The 26042-nt window shown below is 47.8% G+C and overlaps 1 protein-coding gene across 2 annotated transcripts in view; it reads left to right on the forward strand.

Annotated features, from left to right (window-relative positions):
* The window catches only part of galnt9 (polypeptide N-acetylgalactosaminyltransferase 9), a 106651-nt gene that overhangs the window by 16701 nt on the left and 63908 nt on the right, over positions 1–26042 (forward strand). Inside the window, exons 1-2 of one of the 2 annotated variants that reach the window (XM_035638826.2) lie at positions 9312–10331; positions 20082–20262. In XM_035638826.2, the coding sequence (XP_035494719.1) occupies positions 10091–10331; positions 20082–20262 (422 nt within the window). In that variant the 5' untranslated portion in view covers positions 9312–10090. Of the gene's footprint in view, positions 1–9311; positions 10332–20081; positions 20263–26042 lie in introns of those variants that run through there. The other variant, XM_035638827.2, reaches the window with a different exon arrangement.

Here is a 26042-nt window from a genome sequence, read left to right on the forward strand (position 1 = left end):
AGAAAGGAGCTTCGATTTTCATTTGGGTCTCAAAGCAATAAGAGACTTATCTGAGGCCCCAGTGGTGCTTTCATTTCATGAGGATTCTCCATAACAATGGACGGCATATTAAATGATTCAATACCCCAGAAACTAATTTGTGATTTTTGGTATGTTCTGAAGATCCATTATCCTCTTTTTTTCCCCCTTTTGTTTAAGACCTTTTAATGATCCTTTTTTGGTGCCGTGCATTTCATCGAATCTCTTCTTTCAGTACATTGATTGCAAAAGCAAATCGAACCTACATAAAAATGCTCTGATGAACAATGACATCCATTGAAATGGGGCTGTCGGTGATTAAAGATTTTTTTTTATTCAATACTCTTACTTGGAATGATTCTGTCGGATCAGTCTAACACCTGCATAAGCACTATTGTCCTCTTTATTGTCCTCAATGACCATTTTATAGTAATTGCTGTAAACCCTAGGAGGCATTTAACGTAGGTCCGTCAAACAATTCATTTTCTTCGGTTAATCTCTGAGTTTCAATCGTTTTTTTGCGATTAATCAGATTTTTAATCATATGTTTAAAATTCCATTATTTTGCATTTGCAGGCAGTTTTCAAGCCCATATAAACAATGTAAAGCACATCTTACTAGAGTGTCTTGATCAGGCATCAGACAAACACAAATCATTTTTCAGGCGTTCCAATTTAGCGGCTTTCGTGGTTTCATAAGGGTCCTGTATGCGTGCAACAATTGTTCCCCATGACGATACGACATGATGGAACATGGCAGCCGAACAACGTCCATTAGACCTGGGTCTTCTACGCTGTCCACTGGTTGCCAACGAGCAATTGCTATAGTTAATTTGTTAGATGTAGTTTCATCCATGTGTCTGCAGCGATTCCCAAACTCTTAAATAGCTTTGGCCATTCAAGAGGCTTAACATTTTTGTTATAAGGTGGCGGTACGGAGATCCAGGTTACCCGTTTCCTCTTGTTTATAGGCTTTATGCTAAGATAGGCTAACCGGCTTCTGGTTTGTGTATTATTACAGTTGTAATTGGTGGGTTTGATCTTCTCATGTAAGTAAGCAAGGAAGACAATGAACACCTTTTAAGTGCAATGTGATGAATATAGCACTCATGAACCTTTCTTAAAGAATTTCAATCTCACCTATATTCATCCAAAATGGCATTTAATATTAATGGTTTAATCTAACAGTATCCAATTCCTAATGTCTCTTCAAATCACAACTAATCAGTCGACAAACTTGGCTTTACTAATTTTTTGGGGTGTTTTTTCAATGTCTTATTTTTCTTGGCTGGATCCTTCTTGACTGGTGCCCTGGTTACCATCATGGATCACTACCTGGCTGCATTCTCACTGTGAGTACTGTCATGGACCCCTATCCTGCTGTACTGTAAAAACACCATTGACATATGAAAGCCATTGACACTTGAAAGGAGTTTTGAGTGTTGTGATGCGACAGTACTTGGGTGGCTCTTGTGCAATGCCAACAATTCAAATACTCGCCGATGATACTTTGAAATTTGCAGCCTCAGTATCAGCCAGTAAATGCAGCTTCAGGTAGTGGACCATAATTTCATCCTACCTCTCTCTCAAACATTACACTCTGACTGGCCTCTGGGAGGAGAGTTGTTTAAAAGACGCCCCTACGCACATACCCAACCCCCTAACCTCTTTTCTCTCTCCATCTTTTTCTCTCTTTCTGCCCTTTAATCAGCCATCAGGGAGTTGTGTGTGTGCAAGTGTGGGAGTGTGTTGAGGGTTTTCGAATGGAGGACGGTGTGAAGAAGAGCGATGACCCGCGGTCCTCTGCACCCACGTCGACCTCGGCCGCCGCAGTCCCCTGTGGCTTGGCTTCCCCTCCCTCCACACGCACACCTCAGCCACTTGCGCGGCCGTACAATCATCCATCGCCTCCTCTCCACACCCACCCACCCACCCACCCACCCACGTGCCCTCCGCACTGGCAGAGCCACATAATTATTTTCTCCGGGAGACGTGCCGCTTCCGTGCGCCTCTATCTTTAATTACAATCGAGCAAAAGGGGGCCTGAGCAGGAGGGACCAGACATGTTGCTTTTGATGTTGTCTGCTCCTGGCCCATCATTTTTCTTCTTCTGGCAAATGGCAGCATGCCTGCTTATCAACCCAATTCTGACCACACGGCATCGCATTCTGCCTGGCAGCGACGGGATGTAAAGCGCGGCGTCTTTGTCCAAAGGCAGATTGGGGAAGCGTGGACCTGGTGTGCGGTACCATTAGCTCAACAATGACCAGTGTGTTGTTGTGCTCTGAAAGCAAACTCCAGTCTGGCCATCTGCGCGCTCTGATCCCCACTGCCAACAAGGACTTTGTTCTTTTGGAAGAAACACTGACAGCAGGGATTTAGTGCGTGTGTGAGGAGAGTGTGGGCGGCAGTGCACTCGCACTGTAGGGTTTTGAGGCCGTCCGCTTCATGTGTGCAAACTGTGTGTACAAAGTTGCATGATGCCGAGATTAGATAGACAATGGGTACTTTTAGATCGGAGCTAAAATGATATTCGGCATCTCTACATTTGAGAGCACTTTCATGCAAAATACTCGCAAGTGTTCGGTTTTTTCCTTCTTGGAATGTCTTCTGTCTCTGTCTGAGATTTAAATGTATGCTTTTGGGTGCATTTTCATAGCATTTCTTTATTCCCATGTGAGTCCATCATTAGCTGTTTTTCTCAGTATGAAATACCCCCATCCGCTGTCTCACCCAGAAATTGAAAACATAAACTGGAGGAGTGCTCACAAGCCATGGAATATCAATCAGTCTGCAAACAAGTCGGAGGTGTCAGCAGAGTAATGGCTTTTGTTTGAGAAAGAGTCCATAGCTGGCGCACACGGGGATTTAAAACAATATTCTTTCCGGCATAATGACTAGGTAATATGGATAGTCCATTTATCTTTGATTAGATTTTTTGATGCAGGGATTCATTCCCTCGGCTCCCTGTTTCATTATTCTTTCTAATTACCTGCACCGATTCGCCCATCAAGCATCGGTACACTGGCAAGATGTAATTGCTTCTGCCATAAATCAAGAAACATTTGGGGGGTGTCTGGAGAGTTCCTGCTCCATTAATACAAACACATTGAGAAGCCATGCTTCTGTTCATATTGATAAATCCAATCATTCATTTTGACGTTTTGATATTTGATGTGCCCGGCCTGCAGCTGAATTTATTCATACACGGGATAATTCCTGTCCCAGTTTTGTCTGCCAACACGTGTGCGGAGGGAGGCGACGTCTGTCCCTGTCTGTGTCTGTTTAAAAGGGTCGTGATTCGCCTCGTCCCCACTCGAGGAACAAAAGCATTTTGCACTGGCGATTGATTATTGCGTGTACGGCCACTGTTGTCTGCCAAGGTCAAGGAGCACATTGAGCCTTAATGAGACCCCAGCTCCGTTCAGCCGCTGACCTCCGGCGTTGCCTCATCATCATGTCGTTTAAAAAAAAAAAAAAAAAAAAAGAACACGTAAAAGCAGAACACCACACATTCTAGTCGGCCGAGTTATTATTCTAATTTAGTTGAAGCATTAGGCAAATCCACAGCCCCCGCAGGAGCCCAGTGGGGAGAAGTGGCTGGAGGTGGAATGTGAATGAGCTGAGGCGAGGCAGACAGAACTGGGGCTGAGCTGTTAGCCTCAGGGTCAAAGTGATAATGCGTGAACTTGGCTCTGGCAGGCGCGAGGACAGCACTACATTAGTGACCAACGAGTGTCTTCGAGTGGGCGCTTTGTTTCCGAATGCGACGCAGCGAGCCTGCGTGTCAGTTGATCAGGGACAAACATGGGTTATATACTCGGCCGCTTCAGAACCGCTGTTCCTGCTGCATCAGATTTGTCTGTTGCGTCACAGTTTTGACACGTTGACCTTCATGCAGCATCTGGCAGATTAAATCATTTCTGCTTTCGCCAAAACGTTATGCATATTAGGGCACTGTTAACACACACGGAGGACACTTTTTTCCCCCTCTTAGGACACAAACAAGCTTTTTGTATTTTTTAAATGAAAGTTGCACAGTGTCCACAGTTCAGACGTGGTTGAATGATTCACTTTTTTTAAAAATTCTCATTTTAAAACTTCATTTTTGCCTCCGGGCCAGTTAAGCAATTCTTAGTTTGCAAGATAAACCACAAATTACAATTCAGTCAACACGCCCAAGAATGCGCGTCATATTCATATTCTCTGGGAATGGCGAGGAGACAGAGTTGGCACGTGGCTTGTCGAAACCTGGATGAAATGTTAAAGAAACGACCACCAAAAGAGAAGAGGAAAAAAATAAAGCCAACAAAAGGTTATTTTGATGTCTCACTCTGCCGATGAATTTAGCCGTGCAGTGTGTGCGGGACTCGTGGTTGTCCGGCCGTGGCGACCGGCCAGTGAAGAGCAGCTTTAAATGACAACAATGCCCATGCAGTGTATTAAAACCACTGGAGTGTAGCGAGCTGAATGGTGCACCGACAGAGCACTTTTCTTCCCGGTGTTCTCACGGCGGTTTCTATCCTCTTAGGAACAACACCGCCTTCAACGCCTTCTCCAGGCTCCTCCTGCCCCTCTGTATTTTGCTGCACGCTCTGTGTGTGCCGCACGCGCCAAGTTTCATCAAAGCTGCGCTTATCAATGTTGTCATAGAGACGACGGATGAAAAAGGCCGCGTGGACCTTGAAAGGAGAGTTGTCACCTGGCTGTTCGGTTCCTCGGCGCTACGGTGTTTCAGCACCTTTCTGCTCTTTGTGTTGATGGCATGCGCCTCAACTGTTTTGGTTCAGTCCCACTTTTCCCATCAACCCGATCTCCAGTTGAACAGTCTCTCCGAAACGAGGTTACAGATGTTGTTCTCCAGCGTTATCGGACTGCAAATTTGATCTAGAACAAGTCTCAGGTCTCCTGAAATGTGACTCCCAGTGAATGCTAATGTGGCTTCGTATCTGCTGGATGTGCAATAACAGGAGTTATTTGGACTTTTTACGCGATGCCTTTTTTCTTCCTTTCAGTAATTAAAACGATATGTATTTGAAAATCACGTTTTCTTTGGCTCCGAAATGGAATGGCTTCAATGAAAACCTTTCATATGTTATTAAAATGAAACAAGACGATGAGGATGAAAGTCAACAGCTCGACTTTCATCATCATCACTGATATTTGTGAAAAGACATAGCAGGGGATTTCATATTCACACAATTTGTTCCGCTCTTTTCGGCGTAGCTGCTGTAAAGGCTTCTAATTCGTTTCTATTTCCGTTTTCCTTTGAACGCAGATGTGATGAATACGTGGCTGCAGGTATCTGTGACTGTCTTGCAGCAGTGCCCGACGCGCAAGAGTTTTAGCCAGCCCGCACCCTCCCACTGAATATGTACAAGTGGCTTATGTGAAAACTCCGAGCGTGTCGACGAAGGTGCGGCTGGCAGTGACCCAAGTTAATATGGTTAAAAGTGCCAGTATCTGTCGTCACGGAGGCACACAGAAGTCTTCAGAGAGTCCTACGGAGAGTCCAACAGAGGGGTGTGTGGGGCAGTGATACTGTGGCTGCTGTATAAGCAGCTGTGCTGAGGTCTGCATGGAGGCGCGGGGTGGCTGTAGCAGTGATTTCCCCACAGTCTCTGTGTTTCTGCAGAGCTCGAATCAAATCAGCACATTTCCGAATGGGACTCGTGCAGCGGGAACCCAAATTAAAAACGGCGTAAAAAAAAAAAAAAATGAGCCAATTACTCGAAATGTACTCGTCGCACGGAGCCGAGCGGGCCGCAAGAGCTGCGGGCTGGAGGGGAAGCAAACGGCCCGCACCTCATTAAAAAACACAAAGGGGCGAAAAGGGAAGAGCACGATCGCTGCGGCCGTGCGTATGATTTCACGTAATTCCCTGCTGTGACAACGGGGCTGGTGTTGTTTTCACATTGCGAGTCTGTGGGTGTCTGTGGTTGTCACCATGGCAAAAGCAGGAGCCTGCACAGAGGTGGTCCTGAATTCTTTGGCAGGGGTTCGTGTCTGTCTGTGGACAGCTAGTGTGGCCATAGTAGTGGTACTACTGAGTACTCTTAAAGTAGTAGTGACAATTTAGCAATGACTACTCGGCACTCATGCTATAATTTAGTGATGTCTTATGGAGTACCCATGTAATAATGTAGCACTGTAGTAATAACTACTGAGTACTCATGTGATGATGTAATACTGACTACTGAGTATTCATGTAGTAATGTAGTTAAGACTACTGGGTACTCACAATGTAGTAATGACAACTCAGCGTTTCGAGTAATACTGTAGCAATGACTTCGGAGTACTTGTGTGATAATATAGTGATGTCAACAGAGAACTTATGTGATCTTGTAGTAATGAATACATAGTACTTGTATGTTAATGTGGTAATGTCAATGAGTAGGGCATGTCATAATATTATAACTACTGATTACTCAAATTATAGTGTAATAATGACATTGAGTACTCATGCAATGGCGTAATAATGACTACTGAGTACCCATGTAATGATAAAAGTACTCATGTAATGGTGTAATATTGACTACTGAGTACTCATGTAATAGTGTAATACCAACCACCAAGTACTGATGTAATTATGTAATAATGACTACTGATGTAATGGTGTAGTACCAATGAATACTCATGTAAAGATGTTACCAACGGCTGAGTACTCGTGTAGTAATGTAGTAATGACCCCTGAGTACTCATGTAGCAATGAAGTAATGACTCCTGAATACTCACGTAGTAATGAAGTAATGACCTCCTGAGTAGACATGGGGTCAGAACATAAAGTCCACAGTTGGACACATTTGGGCTCGGACTGTGGAATATATGAGGCGCCTAACACCCCTCGGTGCGTCTGTGCGCACGTAGTCCGTTTCTTGATAGACATGATGAGGCCGTGGTCTTTGAAGAGCATGCTCAACGCCGCAGTGCACCACTCCTCGCCAACTCCGAGACTGATGTCTGAGAGGATTAAACATAAAAGCCCTTGAACGTGCTCTCTGAAAAAAACAAAACTGTTTTCATTTTGAAGGAGCAAACCATCAAGACATCTAGGACACTCACAAGTCCACGTCCGTACACCAGATTGGACGGAGGACTGCGGCGTCTTATTTATTTATTTACAGTTAACAGCCGCCGTCTGATTTAAGCGAAACTTGCATGCAAACAAACTGAAGAGTATAAATCTGAGATCCTCTGGGTGTGAAGTGGGATCAAAGTGCCCTGGGCAGCTCGCGCCATGTCTGGTTTACTTAATCAAGTGAAAGCACAGAGTGAGACTGAATCTCTTTGTACGTGATTTATTTGAGTCATGATTCATTTGGAATTGGAGATGAGGAGCCGCAGCAGGGGGGTGGGGTGTTCTAGATGTGAGGAGGAAGCGGTTTGAGCGGTCTGTTGATGGTTTCAATCCTGCGTTGGTGCCATAGGGTTAGGGTTAGGGTTCTCTGCATGGCACTTTGCAGGTGTCATGTCAACAGTGTGGAAAGGTTGATCTGTTCTGAGGGGGGGCGGAGTTGGTACGGCAGATTATTAGGGCCAGTCATAAGAAGAAGAAAAAATGAGGGGGAAGATTTTTTCTCTCTCTGCATTTCAAGAATAAAGTCGAAATGTCGAGAATAAAGTCTAAATACTTTCTCGAGAATAAAGTCAAAATGTCCAGAATAAAGTTGAAATACTACTTATATACTACTTAATATGGAAGCACATTTCAGTGGCACCAAACAACCGGTTGTTGATGTTTTGTTAGCCAGTTTGCTAAGCTAGCGCTAGCTGCAAACCAAGTGGTAAAGGGTGCGATATTGTCATCTACAGGCTGAATCTGGAAGAGAAGACGCGGGGACGATGGGCGTTTGCACGTGGACGTCAACGTGTGTCCTGACATACCATAACGTTCAGTGGCCGTTAACGAATGTTGAGAGGCCTGTAGTTAGCGAAGCTAGCGTAGCTTTGCTAACGTTAGTTAATGTGGATGTGTGACAGCTGAACTGCTGCCACAACACGGCCGTTTAGGACTATTTCGACTTCAATCTCGGCATTTCCAGTTTATTCTCGACATTTCGACTCTAATCTGGACATTTCGACTTTAATCTGGATTTTTCAACTCTCATCTCGACATTTTGACTTGAATCGACTTTAATCTGGACATTTCAACTCTATTCTCGACATTTCGACTTTTATTCTTGACATTTCGACTTTATTCACGACATTTCGACTCTAATCTGGACATTTTGACTTTAATCTGGATTTTTCAACTCTAATCTCGACATTTCGATTTGAGTCGACTTTAATCTGGACATCTCAACTCTATTCTCGACATTTCAACTCTAATCTGGACATTTCGACTCATCTCGACATTTCGACTCATCTCGACATTTCGACTTTAATCTCGACATTTCGACTCTATTCTTGTGAAATTAATTTAAAAACATCTTCCCCCTCATTTTTTTCCATCATGCCTGCCCCTAATACTCTTCCGTAGAAATAGACATATAGAAATGGTTGCTGCTCATTTCCCCGGTTGGTTTGACGGAAATAGGTTATTTAATATTCATGTAACTCACGTCTGATGAAGTTGGAACTCTGGCCAAGCATGTGATTGGTGAAACGATGCTTCTGCTCCTGAGGTTGACCACACATGTATATGCAGGGGCTGTTGCATAAGACTTAAATATGCTACAATATGCAACATGGATGTTAGGCACTGAAGTTGGCCCCTGGCAGAGGAAACTGTTAACCTATATAATAATAATAACCAATTTCATTTATAGAGCACTTTTCATTGCTAAAAGCAATCTCAAAGTGCTAAGAAAATAATGAGCTATACAGCATCAGATAGAAAGAAAGAAAGAAATCTGTTAACACAACTTTGCTCACATTTCCACGGTTCATTAACCGGGGTCCTGCTCTGCCGGGTGGAAGTATCCTGCTGCTTTTTCCACAGTCTGCGCCGCTCGTGCCCAAATTCAGCCTCGTGAATATTCATGATCGCGCCTCCGAACGTCAGGACGCAGCGGCGGCGCGCCCCCCCCCCCCCCCCGGGGCAGAGGAGAGGGGGGGCCGGGGGGGCCAGAGCCCGGCCGCGTCTCTCCCGGCGACACACCTCGCATCGGCCGCGTCCGACGGCATCCGAAGGGGGCGAATCTGCCCGGGACGACCCACCCTGCTCTGCGCCACTGGCGAGGGGCGAGACGATGGACTGACGGAACACGGAGCTGGAGAGAGAGAGGGAGGGAGGGAGAGAGAGAGAGAGGGAGAGAGAGAGAGAGAGGGGAGGGGGTGAGGGAGGAAGAGAAACGCCGCCTTGTTTTGGAAGGCATGCACATATTTTTTCTGGACGCACGCTCCCCGGGATCATATTTTTTTTTTGCAGAGCGCGAAGGATCGACGTGCCCCGTTGGAGAGAGAGAGAGAGAGAGAGAGAGAGAGAGAGAGAGAGAGAGAGAGAGAGAGAAGAAGCGATGCCACGGCGACGCAGCAGCAGCAGCAGGAGGAGGATGATGATGCTTCGACGCGAGCGGTCATTGCAGCGCACCTCCCGTAAGATGGACGAGGCACATCGGGGGCGGATATAAGGAACTGGCGGCATATCTCGTTGCGCAGGGAGGGAGGCGAGGGAGACGGGGGTCGTTCTGCAACTGCCGTCGGCTGCTCCAGAGGACGGGTGCCTCCCGCAGGTGTCGTTTCTATCGCTCGTGATATGTAGCTCGGGGGGACGGTCGGGGGGGGGGGAGGAGGAGGAGGAGGAGGACGGTGCGGCGTGTTGCGTTGCAGCTGGTCCTCGGCCATCCGAAGCCCTTTCGGACGCGTCCGGAGCCGAGCGCGCCGGCCGCCGGCGACCTTTGGCCATCCTTGAACTTCGGTGCGACGGGGAGCGCAGCCTCCTGAGCTGTCCGTGGTGCTGAACGCGCCGGGGTCTCCCCGCGGGTCGACCCTCCTCCTCCCCCGCGGGACGAGGGGTACCAGCCTTCCTGCGACGCGCAGCAAGGAGACGGACGGAGCAGGGGCCACCGCGCGCGCGCGCACAGCTGCCGGGCTTGACCGAGTCGGCCAGACCCGAGATCCCCGCGTTTTTCATGGCTGTGGCACGCAAAATCAAAACTTTGCTGACCGTCAACATCCTGGTGTTCGTGGGCATCGTCCTGTTCTCGGTGTACTGCCGCATCCAGGACCGCTCCGAGGAGCTCATCCAGCTGGGGCGCGTCACCGACCAGCGGCTGCGAGCCAGGAATGGCAAAGTTTCCAACTTGGCGGACCGGCAGTCCATTCTCCAGAGGCTGGAGAGGCTGGAGGATGTGGTCTACAACCAACTGAACGGTATGACACTTCTTTACAATGTGAACATGGGAGGGGGGGGGGGCATGACCTTTTGCCCCTTTTGGTGTAGTTTCAATGCCATGTGAAATCTTAAAGGTGCGTAAGGTTCAGTCAGGGGAGTTTTCCCCCAGACCCTTTTCCGCCTGTAGCCTGATACTCCTTTTCAAAACGACTTCCATGTTGCCATGTCGGGTGTGTTGGCGAGCTGCCTCTGATAGTCTAACCTTGCTTCGTGAAGAAGCCGGGGATGCATCACCTCGCCATACCTGCCATACGTGCCTCTACCCTTTGTATTGATGGACTTCACAGCCGTTGCTTTAAACGGCCCGCCGGACTGTGACGCCCCTTAACCCACAATTGACTTGTTGTAAACTTCACATAAACTTTAAGCTTCCAGTATCGATGTCCGTTGGTTACCCCCACCCCCCCCCCCACCACACACACACACACACACACACACAGCAGAGCAAGTCTCTGCATGTCGCCGGTCGCAGCAGCAGCAGCAGCAGCAGCAGCTCCCATCACTTCCCTGGTGAAACACATCCGATTTAACAAGCCGTCCGAGTTCTTGAAGGAGAGCCCTAATGCAACGTCTCCATAACGGAATGACAGACTCGTATTTCATTACGTGGCCATTAGTCTGCGGAGGCCGATTTTTCGGTCTCCTCGGCATGAGCAGCAATCTTTAAAATGAAGTTACAGTCGGCATGACACGACTGATTTTCCTCCTCGGGGAGGGAAGTCCACACAGATCACAGCTACTGTCAAAGAGACGATCCGCTGTTTATTTGGCGTTTGAGTTTAATCTGTACGGAGATGGTGAACAATACATGACGTGCTCAATGTTTATCAGGAATTAATTCCGTCAGTGTTCAGTGACTGCAGCAGTGCACGCAAACACCTCACGTCCTTAAGATTATTAAAATCACATCGAGCACCATGCGTTCAAATTCTATTCACTGTTTACACAACAATATGTGCCATTATGTCAGTGGTGAGTCACTGGGCCTCAAGCCACTGTTTAAACGATTGACATTTAATCGGTGGCTCAGAAGCCCAAGGTGATGCCTTCACACCTTTTTGTCTGGCCAACGTTTCAAACAAATGAATACAAATGAATCGCATCTGGGAAATTAGTAATTGCTGCTCGAGAAATAATAGAGCTTTTTAATTGCTTAGATTAGATCTTTATTACATTTCTGTATATCAAGTTCATCTGCTCTTTACAAATAACTACTGCAGCCTACTACTGTTTTCAGGCGAAAGTCCAATCCAAACATGATTATTTGAGCAATCATCAATTTATGCGATATACGATAGTAATATATTATTGGCAGGCTTTCATTGACTCCTGCACAGGTGATTGTTTTTTTTTATTTCTATCAAAGAGACACATTTCCCAAATGAGTTGCAGTCGTCCGGACTGCACAGAGGCTGACAGGATATTGAGACAAAGCGGCGACGCGAGTATCATTTCCTCCCCGCTGTTGTGACTGCCCGCTTTTGGTGACACGCTCCGAGGCTGCTGTCGGCGGTGTCGTATCGAGAATACAGGAGAAAATGCTTTTACTGCATTACGGCACAAACGGATCCTAATGGAGTAAAAACTCCTCACCCCACCGGCGTTTCAACTCCGAATACCTAACCCCCCCCCCCCCCCCACCTCACGCACCCATGTGCGAAGGCCCGCAACATCTTCTCCTCAAGCCGAGTAATGGGAACTGGGCATTGCCGTTCCACCGCGCGCCGAAATGTTGCCGATTGATTTTATGAATCTATCAGGAAAGTCGGCTTCTATTTGCCGGCTCACTGTTCTCTCCTGGGGAACTGTGACTCCCCCGTCCGGGTAGTTCGCAGGCCACTGTAGCCCAGGATGAAGGGGGGGGCTGTGAGGGATGGGGCGGTGGAGGAGGGGGAGGAGGAGGAGGAGGTCATTTCTGCTTTGTGTTGTTGTGTTTTATGCTGGTCACCGATAGAGGTCTTGACACTCCTGTGAGTTTAACGCCTCTCCCAAAAAAACTGAGACTTGCAAATCCGAGAACAAACGAAACAAAAGTCCGAAATGTATTTCACAGCCTAAGAAACAGCATCTTTCCTCAACCGGCTGTAATGTGAGGTTAAGACATGGCCGCTTTCCCGGAGGTCAGGACGTAAGGACGTTTCACAGCTTCACGGACCCACAGAAGTGTATTCTTTCTTTTTTTCCTTTTTCTTTTTTACGCTCGTGTTATCATGCCTGAGCTTCAGCTGCTATTTGAGGGTCACTCTGTCACTTTGAGTTATGCTTGGCATCTGGCGTCCAGCCAGCAGCCATTTCCTCTCAAAAAGTACAATGCATCCTTTCAGTCACATAGCTTGATATGGAGACAATCCAATTGAGTCAGTCAACCCCATACAGCGTCGCTGCTGTGTGTGTGTGTGTGTGTGTGTGTGTGTGTGTGTGTGTGTGTGTGTGTGTGTGTGTGTGTGTGTGTGTGTGTGTGTGTGTGTGTGTGTGTGTGTGTGTGTGTGTGTGTGTGTGTGTGTGTGTGTGTGTGTGTGTGTGTGTGTGTGGGGCTTAAAAAAAATATGGAGGAGTTATACATTTTTTTGTGCAAATTTTGAATGGCTGGACTTTGAAATAGGATTTTTTTTAGGAATAGTGTTTGCCCAAGTGTAATTCATGACGTTTGCGTTGGCTGGAAGGCACGCTCCCCTCGGACGGCGAGATATACAACAACAACAACAACAACAACGGGGAGAAAAAAGTCAAATTGTGTTATTGTGTCAGTTGTTGTTTTCATCGGACGTCATATCAGATTGTCAGGAGCTGGATTTGCGGGTCGGTCACAAGTGGAGAGAGTAACATTCTCCACAAATGTATTGCAAAGCTGGCGCCTCCCAGTCAACGGAGGTGTGCGAGAGGAACACGAGCCTACGGGGGAAACGTATTTTGACGAGGATGCTGCTTTTTTTTTTTTTTGTTTTACGACGAAGGTGCTATATTCAGGTGTCATTTACACCTACAACTCATTCCAGTTTGAAACATGAAAAGGGCTCAATTGTGGTTGCACCACTTTCTTCGACTGTGAGTGCACGCGCAGGCCGTAAACGTTCGCCGGCTATCACAATCCCTCCGTGATTTGTCTTGAGCTCTTTAATGGGATACTTAATCATACCCTCATATCCCAGGTCACTGGCCCCCTTTTCCAAATCGTGCGCGGAACACAAATTGTGCACTGCGGCCATTGGGAACAGCCGCGGCGAGGGGAGGACACGATGCACCAATAACTATTACCATGTCCGGCAGTGATATGAAGTAATTGCCCGCTCCCTTTGTTGTTTATTGCCCGCCAACGGCACGCCGCGGGAGCTAAGGCGAGGTCCAATTAGATCTGAAGGGCATAAACAAGTCGGCGGAATTCGTCTTTTATGGTCGTCTGATGGATGGTCGCCGGACTCCCAATGAGGAAACAACACTGAGGCTTTCATCAGCGGCTCAAAAGGGGTTACCGGCGGCACGCGCGCCGCCGTGGAGGCCACCTTCTTTGGTTGATCAGACGAGAGGGTTTCAAGCCTGTTAACAAGCTTATGAAGTCGCATTTTGACCCTGAATGCTGCATTAGACGGCAAAGTACCTCCTCACCTGCTGAAGGCCCGTCAGCGCGACTAAATGAACAGCGTGCGCGAATGGGCTTAACCTCCATTAATGAGGGATAGGGATAGAAATGCCTATTTTCAAAATTTGAGTTTGCCTGCTAAGGGACTTTGTAGGTCAGTGCTGACTTGTCCATTTTGAACTCCGCTGTAGAAATCGTACAAAATGTATCGATATTCAGTCATGGGTGCGTCGGTCAGCACACTTGGTTGAGCTGGGGCCCCGGTGTACGGAGAGGCCCGCATTCTTCTGCGGCGGCCACGGGCCCTTTGCTGCGCGTCCTCCCCGTCCTCTCTCCACCCTGCCTGATGGGTGTCGTCGTTCGAGATCGTCCATTCGTCCCCCCCCCCCCCCCCCCCCCCAGTGCGAAGGTGCTGATGGGACGGCAGCCTCACGGGCCCAGCTGCGGCGCCAGATACGCTTCTTATCTGTAATGCCCAATTATGGCAAAGAATCCAACGCTGTTTATATGCTAAGCCTGCTGGGGCCAAAGACTCGATGAGAAATGTCACACACTCACACTCTCTCTCTCTCTCTCTCTCTCTCTCGTCCACACACAAACACACACACACTTGATGGCGGACTGTATCTTAATGATACACATCGCCGTGCGCCTGCATGCTGTTGTGCAGCGTGTAATGACGCCTGCCGCGGGGACGCCGCATCGCAGCGCGGCCTCGATGAAATGAAACAAGGAATATGGTCCAATGATGCTATGCAGATTAGGCTGTGGTCGACAGAAGAGCTTCAGAAGACGGACAGGAGTCAATTCCGCTCGGCCCTTTGTGGAATGATGATAATGAATTCAGCGGCTCACCTGACAGTCGGCACTCAGCCACAGACGGAGCTATGGCGTTGCCTCTCGTTCGCGCCGCTGGCCTGGAGTCATGCCGTGGTCACAACACCCTCCATAAACGATGGCGTCCGATGGGGGAGGGCACATAAAGGTCAGCTTCGGAGACTGGACAATTAATGATGTCACTGCCTTTTCATCGTCTCGCTGCACTGTGGCTGTTTGTCCACATTGCTTTTGAAATGTTGAAAGGATGTAAGCGGATGCAAATGCAGCATGGAAAAAATGAACACACAGTGCATTTTGAACAGACTCCTCATAGACGGATCTGGCTTGAGGTAGCTGTTTTTATACTTCTTTGATGTGAATGATAATCCCGGTGATTATTTGTGTATCCATGGTAACAGTGTGAATTGGAACTACTTGCATGACCCCAAATTCTTCAGAGGGACCACATCCCATTGTTTAGAGATTTTTTTTATTTGTTATTTCTTTGAGTCTTGTGCCATCAATTTCCAAATCAGAGTCGTTATCCCCCTGACGTGCCCGCTACAGCTCTGAGTGGCAGCGCTGGAATAAATGCCTGCTCTCGGAGTTTCATAGATTTGTTTTGGCCTTTGAAGGCTTTAAAAGTCTCTCGAACGAGTTATTTTCCTCTTCTTGAAGAGATCTCTCAATCCCCCGCACTGCCCTCAGCATCAATATTTACAAGCCTGCCGCATCACTTTGGACACGCATAAATCCACTCTTGCTCTTAAATCATTCATTAAAGAAGAAAAAAAATATGGGGGCGGGGGGGGGGTTCATCTTTGAATTGGAGGCTCTATCTTATAAAGGCCAAATCGGACACTTTCTGAAGGTCACCGTTTGATTTAGAGCCGTCACGGCTTGAACGTGTCATGTCCGGGGGATTTGGACAAATGGATTGTGAGCAAGCAGCTCAGAGACGCGCGTGTGCTCGGACACAATGAGATTTCAATTGGCCGCGTGGCGTTTTTCTTTTTGCGAGGATCCTCATCCCGGCTGAGGCGGCTTTTTTTTGGATGGGAATGCGGCCCGGGCGGATGAAGCGGACGTTGGGCCGCAAATTGCCTTTCGCAGCGCGATGGTGTTACGGCGCCGTCCGCAGTGTGGACCTCGCGGGAAACTCGCGGACAAAGTCTTCGAAGACAAATGTTTTAGTTCATGAATCACTGTTTTCGCCTTTTGCATTCATCTCCATCACAGCACTTCAGTGAGCAGTGTGGGCCTTCGGTCATTGTCATCTTTTTTGGGGGGGTCTAGAACATAACGGCCCATTTACTGGATACTTTTACACAAAGTGCATACATACATTTTTTAACAGGTGAAATATGAATAGAGCTCTTTATCCTCACACAGTGAGTGCGATACTCCACCCGCAGATGTGCACGGTCCAATTACTCCTTTCAAGAAATGTACCAAAAAGCTTTTATTTCTGTTTTGCGAGGAGTCCATTTCCGGCGGGTTTTGTCTTGAAAGATGTGTTTGGGTCTTGGTTTGGATAAATCAATGCATATTCTTTCATTTCCTTTGTATGACTTTCTGCTTTTTCACAAAGAAATTTGACAAGAAGTGGAGACAAAATGGAGCAAAACATAAAAGATGGATCAGAGCGTGTAATCAAACAAATTACCTACCTGGTATTATCAAGACATGTTAGCCATGTACTGTGAGAACCAATCCAAAAGATCTTTTCAGTTTTATATCAGAAATACACACTCTTGATCATGAAAATTGCTTTCCTGGAATCTTTAAACGTACCGTTGACGGACAACAGTGGACCAGATTTTCGGGGCGTTGTTCTGTGGGTATCCATCCAGTGGTTGCTCATCCCATAATGGCATTTTAATCAGGCAGAGGAAGTGGAAGGCAGTGGGAGGCAAAAGAACACGGTGACCAGAACACAAGGCTGACAGGCATTGTCCTGCTTCCAAGACTCATGCAGAGACGGAGAGGCCCTCCAGACCCGAGTCCCCCAGCTCTGGAGGGTGTCTGCGCGTGTGTGTGTGTGTCTGCGCGTGTGTGTGTGTGTGTGTGTGTGTGCGTGCGCGAGACGAGCTGCCATGCCAGATGGCTAGTCCGTGACACGAACCCCACCCGTACTTGTCAAAATGCCACCACACGGGCCGGTGTGGGGCACGGTCAAATCCCGCTCGCCAGCCCGCCCCACCATCCAGCTCCAGTTACGAATCTCCCGTGGCACCCGAAGATTCGGGGGGGGAGGCCATCCGAATGCGGCGATTGCTCCGCAGCTCCTTGAGGCGGCTGAGGCTGCGAGATGAGCCCTTCATTGGTATTCGCTGTTTACTCGCTGTCTGTGTGTCCATCTGTTGATATACGCGGGAACAGGCGCGGCGTGACTCTTCTGCGGAGGCCACAGTGGAAACTTGGCGCCGGCGGCGATCATCTGACATGGTCCTGCCGTTTCACGGACGTCCAAGTAGTCAAACAATAGTCGAGACTGGCAGAGTGTCAGAGTCAGAGGGGGTAATGATTTTTTTCTATTTGCTGAAAGCAGGGTCTTAAATTTTTCCATACCCCGCATTTATATCTAATTTATTCATTTTCTTGCAAGATTTTCTGCAAAAAGACCCCAAAACATGAATAGTTTTCCAACACATTGAAGTGAAGACATGGATAATAGGGGTTTCGTTTAATCATAATCATTACGTCTTTTTTTGTGATTGTAATTATTTCTCATACTCATACTTTTCTATTCTCTAGCACAGCCACAATAATATGAGATGTACAGTTTCATATAGGGTTAACCTGTATTATAATATAAAGCAATTTCCGTACAACCTTTTTTCTTATCGGGGAGGCCCTCATCAGCCACATTCATTAACAGCAGTTTAAGCTACAGTGTCCATAATTGTGTGTTCACGTGTTTTTTCGTCAACTTAAATATAGTGACATCAACGGGACCCGACCTCCGTGTGAGTCGCCATGTTTGCTACGTCGTGCTGTGCTGAACGCAGCGTCAAATACGGTTGTTGCAGAAAAAAGCGGTCCAGAATACGTCGCGTTCGCGCCGGTTTTTTTCCAGCGCTGCGGGAAACTGTAAAATTGAATTAGCGGTTCCGCCACCATACAGTCTTCCCTGTCGGGTGCTCAGTTGGTTGCGGTTTGCAACTTTACAACCAGATGCCGCCAGAAAAGTACAAAAATTACAGACTGGGGCTTTAAAGTAAAACTCTTTGTGTTGTAGCTCTTGGTTACGGAATAAACTGAGCTGGAATCCTCATTGTGAAAATTTGAACATATGAAATCAAAATAGCAATCAGGGTTGCTATGAGAAATGGGACGGGGGGGTGGAGATGAATCTTGGTGGGGCCTTTTTTAAAAGTCAAACATAAGGATAAGGCTTTTTAAAAATGATTTCAAGGCCTTTTTTAGGCAGTTTTTCCTCCTTCCCGTTCTGAAGGTTGTCTCTGTCACAGTACCAGCGTGACGGACGGTTAATCACTGGCGTGAGCAGAGGGATGTTCTAAGTCTGACACATTAAATCCTGCACTGAATCCATGTTATATTCGACACATCGAAGCCTGACGCGACGGGGCGGACCGAGGACCAGCTCTCATTCCCCACTAGGCACACAGATGGGCATTTTTTGGCCGCTCTCCGTAGATTCTTTGTGAGCCAAAACAACCTGCGAACGGAACAAGCACTGTTTGAACGTCCTCTCCATGGCCGCAGAGGTGCTTCACACTGCTTCTATAATTAGACACACAGAGCCCCTAGGAGCTCAGTGTGACACCTGGTGGATCCTTGTTGGACTAAACCTCAGTGACCACTAAACTAAATTTGGTTGAGTGAAAGTCACAGTTCAAACAAATGAGATTTGTGTTTTTTACTGCCTGAAACCTGTATTCCCTGGAATGACCAGCAGAGGGCAACTCTACTGGTTGCCCTAAAAAAAAAGTCTGTTCGTATAGAATCTGTGTGAAAGGTCCGTGAGCATTTTCCTGAGAAGTTTATGGTTCAATCTCTAGCCTCAAGTCTTTTTCAACACAGCACGATGCTCATTTTGTAAATTATGGTCCGACGTAGAGAACATGAGACAATAATGCTTGGTACGCGTTGGGGCGTGGCTACCGTGTGATTGACAGGGAGTGCCGTCCAATGTGTGCAGGTGTTGGTGGGCGTGCAGCATCCTCCAGCTCACGGTCCAAACCGCCAACCGCTCTTCCAGATTCAGCCACTTCTGGTTTCATAAGAGCAACATTCCAAATTTCAAAATGGCCGTTCAAAAACCCGTGGGTGACGTCACGGTGGGTTTTCAGCATTCTGTCTCTGCAGTCAGGTCAAAGATGGCGTGTTTTCACAATACTTTGTGACAAATATTCCTTTCAGTGATAGTGATATTTTCCTTCAATCATTTTGTTGATTTCCCCCTTTTTCAATTTATTGATCCGTGTCTTTGAAAACGTTTGTACTATTTCCCCCAATTAGTGATAAGTGGGTTTAAAATTTCATATAGAAATTCATGGGATTCAGGTGTATACAATACAATATTTACTATAAACCAGATTTGAACTGTCCTATGCAAAAATATTGAAGATGACACATAGGGAGCGATTTGCCCCCTTCTCAATTTATTGATCCATGTCTCTAACATGGTGTCCATTGTGTTATTACCCAACTTAATGCTAAATATTGTATTCATTCATTCTATTGATCGCACTCTATATATGTTGTCTAAATTGTGATCATACATTATTTTGGTCCTTAATCTTACTGTCATTAGTAATATTTTCTTCTGCTTCTCTTGAAAGTACAATGTTACCATTGAGGTGCATTGTGCAAAAACTCCTCTCAAATATTAAAACATATCCCAGGCCAAATGCATTCAAAACCCAGGTATCATCCCAATCCCTCTCACTGTAGATCCTAGAGATGTTCCGTCAGACCCGATTACCTCCCTGACTGTTGCAGTCGCTGTAAACTCTCTCTGGTCTCTACTGTTGGCCCCGGGTCTCTGCCCCTGCTTATCTGTGTGGCGTCTGCGTCCGTGTCGGTGTTCTGCAGCACTTTTTTTTTTTCCCTCTCCACTGACAGACAGTGTAATGATGCCCCACGGATGAGCCCCGCTGGGTCTGTGAGCCGCCACACGCCGCAGTCGCCTCGCGCTGCCACAGAACGTCAATCAGCCTCCCCCTTGGCGCGACCTCGCTCCCCACCTGTCGCTTCTCCTGCTCTGCGTGGATGTGGCCGCCTCGACGCACACGCTGGCCGCGTGCCCTGCACATCCGCGTGACTGTCTGTCTCCTGTGTCAATTTCTTTTTTGTTGTCTGGCAGGTCTGGCGAAGCCCATGGGGCTGGTGGAGGGGCCCGGAGGCCTTGGCCAGGGGGGAGCTGCTGCCACTCTGGGAGAGGACGGTCACGACGCCGAGGGGAAGTACGAGGAGTACGGCTACAACGCTCAGCTCAGTGACCGCATCTCCCTGGACAGGAGCATCCCCGACTACAGGCCCAAGAAGTATGTCCGCCTCCTGTCTCCTTCCTACTTTTCCCCATGTAGCTCTACACCTGTTTCTCCCCCCGTGGCTGAGTTGTGCAATGTTCGAGGGGCTGTCAGTTTAATCCCCGCAGTCCATTTCCGTGAAGGCCCGCGATGCACGGCGGGACATTTTGTCAGGAAACTGGCGCTGCCGTCGCTTATCGTCCGCATCATTGTCATCTTTTTAAATCCCCCTTCCAAATATCCGTGCTCGGTGACATTTTGAAAAGCCGTGCAGTGACCAGGGCTGATGGAACCAGGATCATTAGGTAAATCATCCATCTCACGAACGCGAGCGCTGGCAGCGGGTGGTGTGTTTCGGATTTTAAGGTTCTATCGCAGACGTATAGACATATTGTTCACGTGACAGCGCTTTACTTAGTTTAAACATTTCTATGTTAGGTATTTTTTATATGGTCTATTGATGAAGCAGCCTTGATCACTTTGAGGTGGGGGATACATTTTGTCCTCCCCAGGGTGGAAAATCATTCAGCAGAGGTGGGGATACGGAGACCAGAAGGGGGGAAATCTCACCCTGCGTCAGTGTGGACTGAATGAGGACCAGTGCAGCTCGGTAACCAAGTGCGCCCAGGTGACGGGTTCGTACAGTACGGTGTGCCACGTGGATCAATTACAGCCTGTAATGGGTTTCCATGTTGAATATGAAAATGCAAATGCCACCCGTGTAAATGTAATGGCTGCCAGTGGAGCACACTCCAGTACACCTTGGTGCCATGTGGCATTGATTTAGTAGAGTTGCTCAAACCCCCGAATGACACGAATCAGCGAGCGGGGCACCGTAAGCACTGCGAGCGCCCCTTTATGTCGTGCTCAAAAATCACATTTTAAATGGGTAAAATGTCTCTCCCGTTCCGACATTCGTTTTTTTTTTTGCAGTGGTCGGCTTAATGTTGTCGACATCGGCATTTCTCACTGCCCGACGACCGTGGGGAGAATGTTTGTGACCCCCGCCCGCTGCTGCAGCATAATGATTAAATGTGCACGCGTGAAATATGCAAAGCTGCCAGCGTTGCCCCTCGGCGTGTGCGACATCGCTCCACCTCCGCGTTAGTGGGACTCTCGCGGGGGCCGCTGCGACCCTGCTGGTGGTGGGCCGCGTGACCCAAGAGGGACGTCATGTTAAATGAATTGTTGAAAGGGGCAACTCTGTGACCATGTAGCTGTAAAGTAACTAACGTTGAAGGGGATCCTTAATGTGGCCTTCAAAATTATCGTTAGCCTTATTTTGTGTGTAATTTCTCTGTGGACAGTTTTCTTTCGGAATAGTCTTTTTAATCGACGCCAACGTGGCAAAACGGCATCGTCTGCACCCAACTTCACTCTGTCAGTGGTCACAGCAGACTCGTCGTTTTGGAAGGAGACAGCTGTGGGCGCAAAATTTCAATTACACCTTCACAAAAAATGAGAAATACTTAACTTTGAATATTTTGCGAGAGGTCGGTATTAATCCGTGCCAGCTGTTCTCCGTGACCTGACTATATCATCTCGTGGTGCTAATCTTGTCCTCCCCCTCCTCACTCGACGAAAGACGGGATTCCCCAGGGAAAGAAACCTCTGCCTGTACCGAGTCCGACCGGCGATGCTGTGAGTCACATCTGTGGAGGCGGAGGACCGTACCGCCATCCCACTCACCCAGGGCTGCATCCGGTCCATCCATCCATCCATCCATCGTCTACCGCTTTATCCATTTAAAGGTCGCGGGGGGGGGGGGGGGGGGGGCTGGAGCCAATCCCAGCTAACATTGGGCGAGAGGCGGGGTTCACCCTGGACAGGTCGCCAGCCTATCACAGGGTCACACACAGAGACGGACAACCATTCACACCTACGGTCAATTTAGAGTCTCCAATGAACCTGACCCCATTCTGCATGTCTCTGGACTGTGGGAGGAAGCCGGAGAACCCGGAGAGAACCCACGCACACACGGGGAGAACATGCAAACTCCACACAGGAAGGCCCTGGTTGGTTTGAACCGGGATTGGAACCCAGAACCTTCTTATTGTCAGGTGACAGGGATAACCACTACACCACCGGCCTTAACTTCGATTCCGTACAATTATTATTAGTTGATCCCCTTGTCAGCAGTGCGTAAGCTCAGATAAAATTGACCTTTTGAGAAAAAAAAGGTCATTGTCTAATCCTTTGTCGTCAACTGAAAAACGCCTCGTACCCTTTTTCCGCTTTCTGTGTAAAAGAATTGTTCTGATGGTCCCTGCGAGAGTCTCCCTCTTCACAACTCCGTCCTTTCTTTCCGGCCTGATCCTTCTCATCTACTCCGTCCGTCTCGTTGCTTAACTCCACTTAATCCTCTCTGCCCTCCTCTGTCAACGGCCAAGAGAGGTGTCTGAGGGGCTTTAGCGGGGGGGGGGGGGGGGATAACAATTAATTTCATCCAATCTGCTTTGTTCCATGCGCTTTTTCTCGCCCAGAAAAATTAGACAAGAGCTGGGGAGGAGGAGGAGGAGGCGCAACTGAAAAGGAACTGGCTAATTAATAAAGTCAGCGGAGAGTGCCTCTGGAATGGAAGGGTTTGAGGAATGTCCTCTCGTTTGATCGACAAATCCAACAAAAGGGAAGTGGGTGCTGGGATCTTGCTGAAAGTGGTTGTGACAGAAGAATTCCTCCTCCTCCTCCCTCTTGATCCGTGTCTGGGCGTCAATCTATTATGCCTCAGCTTCTAAGAAACAAAGAATATTTCCCTGCCCATATAGACAGGGAGCACAAACACATGTTGTGTGTAGACGTGACATGGTGAAGCTCGAATCCATGACAGACATCCGATAGGTACGATGTGCGACAGAGACTTACTGCATTTGTTGTGTAGATCAATGGAAACAGTACGAACACAGTTTTCTTTTGCTTTTCTTTCGTCCAGATTCGTTCTCAGATTCTTATTGATCAGGCAATGTCTCTCACTCGGGCTCGCATACGTGTTCCCATAGTTACCAGGTGATTTTCCTTTTCCTTATACCGATTGCCAAAGGGCTGATCCCTTCTTTGACGGTCGATGACCAGAGACATTTAGACTTTGAAGTCATGTCACATGCCTGCTCTGATCGTCTTGATTTGTCAGAGTTCGCTCGGAAGGAAACCGAGCGAACTCGGGTTCAGCAGGAGGGCTGAAAGAATGGCAGAAGCAACCCATTTGCATACGTTTTGTCCAGTTTAAAGAGTTTGGTGAGCCCGACCGGGACATTCGTACGAGCAAACGTCACAGAAAAAAAAAAAGCAAGAGAGGTTAAGGATATGAAAATGTTCAATGCAGTCGGTTGCTTTCACAACTTACCTGTTTTGTCCGGTTCACGCAAACTCTGCCGCGTTTGCCCAGCGGGCCCACGTGGAAGCTGTCAATCTAAACAAAAAGACAAAAGACTAAACAACTGGACCAAGACCCCCCCCCACCCCACCCCCCCCCCCCACCCCACCCCGTCCTCCTGAACCAGAGTTCGCTTGGTTTCCTTTGCAAGCGACCTCTGATGCAGCACCTTCGTGGTGTGGAGTCAAAACGATCACAGTAGGTATGTGACATGAATTCAAAATCGAAATGTTTATCAAATCTGGCCATCAACTGTCAGGGACACATGAGCAATCTGTACGAGAGAGAGAAAGATCACCTATGGGAACAAATATGCGAGGAGTCCGAGTGTGAGTGCGGGGATATTGCCTGATCAATAAGAAAATGAAAAGGTGTTAAATCAGGGGAGGGTTTTGTATTCTGTCACTTACTCAGTAAAGTGCACCCCTTTATCGTCAGTGTTATTCATGAAGAAAAGTTTGAGCTGCGGTCTCATGATGCCCCCAATCACTGATCTCTTCGTATTTCCGTGTGACGCAGGAAAACACAAGTCAACGCATTATGAATAAACTAGTGACGTCTTGAGTTACCAGCTCGTAGGATCACAGCAAACCAGACCAGATCTTATAGATGATAAAGAATCCCTTTTTCTTTTTTTTCTTTTTTAAACCCCCAGTCAGTGCGACAAATGGGAATACCCTACCGATGGGAATGCCCCCGTTTGTCCTCATGCCCGAACTACCACTGGCACGGTCGCATTTGTTTCTTAAGTGATTGTATTTTTGAAGTTGTGGCACTCACCAATTTTTTCCATCCTCAGAATTTCCTCTTAGGCGTGAAAAAGAAATCGTGGGCGGTCTAGATCTGTTGTGCGGGGTCATGGACAAATGTCTCACACAGGAGAGAGCACGACCGTTGGACTGAATGGATTAGTTTAGATCCAATACCAAAATTAGTTGAAATAAAAGATATAAATGAGACAAACTTAATACTAAATAATAGGGATGCTCCGATAACCCTTTTTTTCCGACCAAGTACGAGTACATACATTTAGCTACTTGCCGATACCGGGTACCGATATGAGTACTTGCCCCTGCTTGAAAAGAAGAAATATACCTGTGGAATTTGTGGAGCCACAGCTTCTAATGTGATGTATAGATTGTGCTGGCAGCAGGAAAATATTATGATCATGAATATGATGGATTTTGCGTGTTTTTGCTACAAATTGCTGACATTAATCCTCCTCGGCTTAATGCCGCCGACCTGCTCAACTGTCCAGAAGACGCCGTGTTGCCATTGTGGTATCTGGTGCTGGGGTATCGGAGTAGTTTTGCATCCTTACAAAATAGTATTCCCAGTTATCACCATGACTTCATCAGAACCATTTAAATCACAATCCATTTACATATACGTTTGTCCAGTTAAAAGAGTTTGGTTGAATCTAAAGGATACGCAGAATGTTCATGCATGAGGCCCAGTTCCCAGCCTGATACAGTTTAACATTACGTATTTCGGATTTCTTCTCCCGAGTCTGTATTTATGTCCTGTGGGTGAAGAGGTGACTGCAGCAATGCTGAAGGTTAAATGCGAGGAGCCGGCACCCGCTTGTCCAGGGGGCGTTTGACTGAGCAGGAGTCACTGAGCGGAGAGGACTCTGATGACCGCAGGGCTGCAAAGAAGGCTGCCACGCCCGAGCGATTCGCCCATTCTCCGCTCTCTCCCCTTTCCGAACTTGCTCTTCTGCGGGCAAAACCAATTCATAAAAATGATTGTCTGCAACGCAACCCCCCCCCCCCCCCCCTGTTTTTCCTCGCGTGTGACGTTCCTAACTGAGATGCCGGGGCACGTAAGCAGGCTCTACAATGCATTACAGTGACATCGCTGTCCTTGGGAGCCCAAGGTACGGTGACAGTTCATTGGGCTGTGGAGGGGAAAAAACAATAAAGGCAGACAAGCTGGTGAGATCACGGATGCCCCCAAAATAAAACAAACGGAAAGATTTCCAAATGCAACTCGTGTCACGAACGGCAGAGCGCAATTCGCGGCATCAAACCTGCTCTCCACCCTCCAGTTCCCCTCCTTCAAGAGGGTTCTTCATTCAATTATTCCAAATCTCACCTCCATCCCCATTGTCCCTCTGCGGAAGATTTATCTTATATTTTGTCTAAGCAGCCCTGCTTCGCGGAGGACCCCTGGTCTCGGGTTTTTCGTCCGCCCGTGGGAGGTTGATAACGAAACGGAGGCCGAAGAAACCGGCCTACCTCGTCTCCGGATACTGCAGAATGGCATCGCAAGGTCTCCGCGGTGCAGGAGCGCCCGCCGCGGATTGTTGCCCTTTCCAGGGCTAGAGTTTATCTGCCGGACGGTCGCAGAAATGACAAGGCAAACAATTATCTTTGCCGAGAGCCCGCCGACGGGAAATTTGCTTTGGCGGAGCCTGGCCCGC

Source organism: Scophthalmus maximus, chromosome 3 (genome assembly GCF_022379125.1).
Source record: "Scophthalmus maximus strain ysfricsl-2021 chromosome 3, ASM2237912v1, whole genome shotgun sequence".
Lineage (NCBI taxonomy): Eukaryota > Metazoa > Chordata > Actinopteri > Pleuronectiformes > Scophthalmidae > Scophthalmus > Scophthalmus maximus.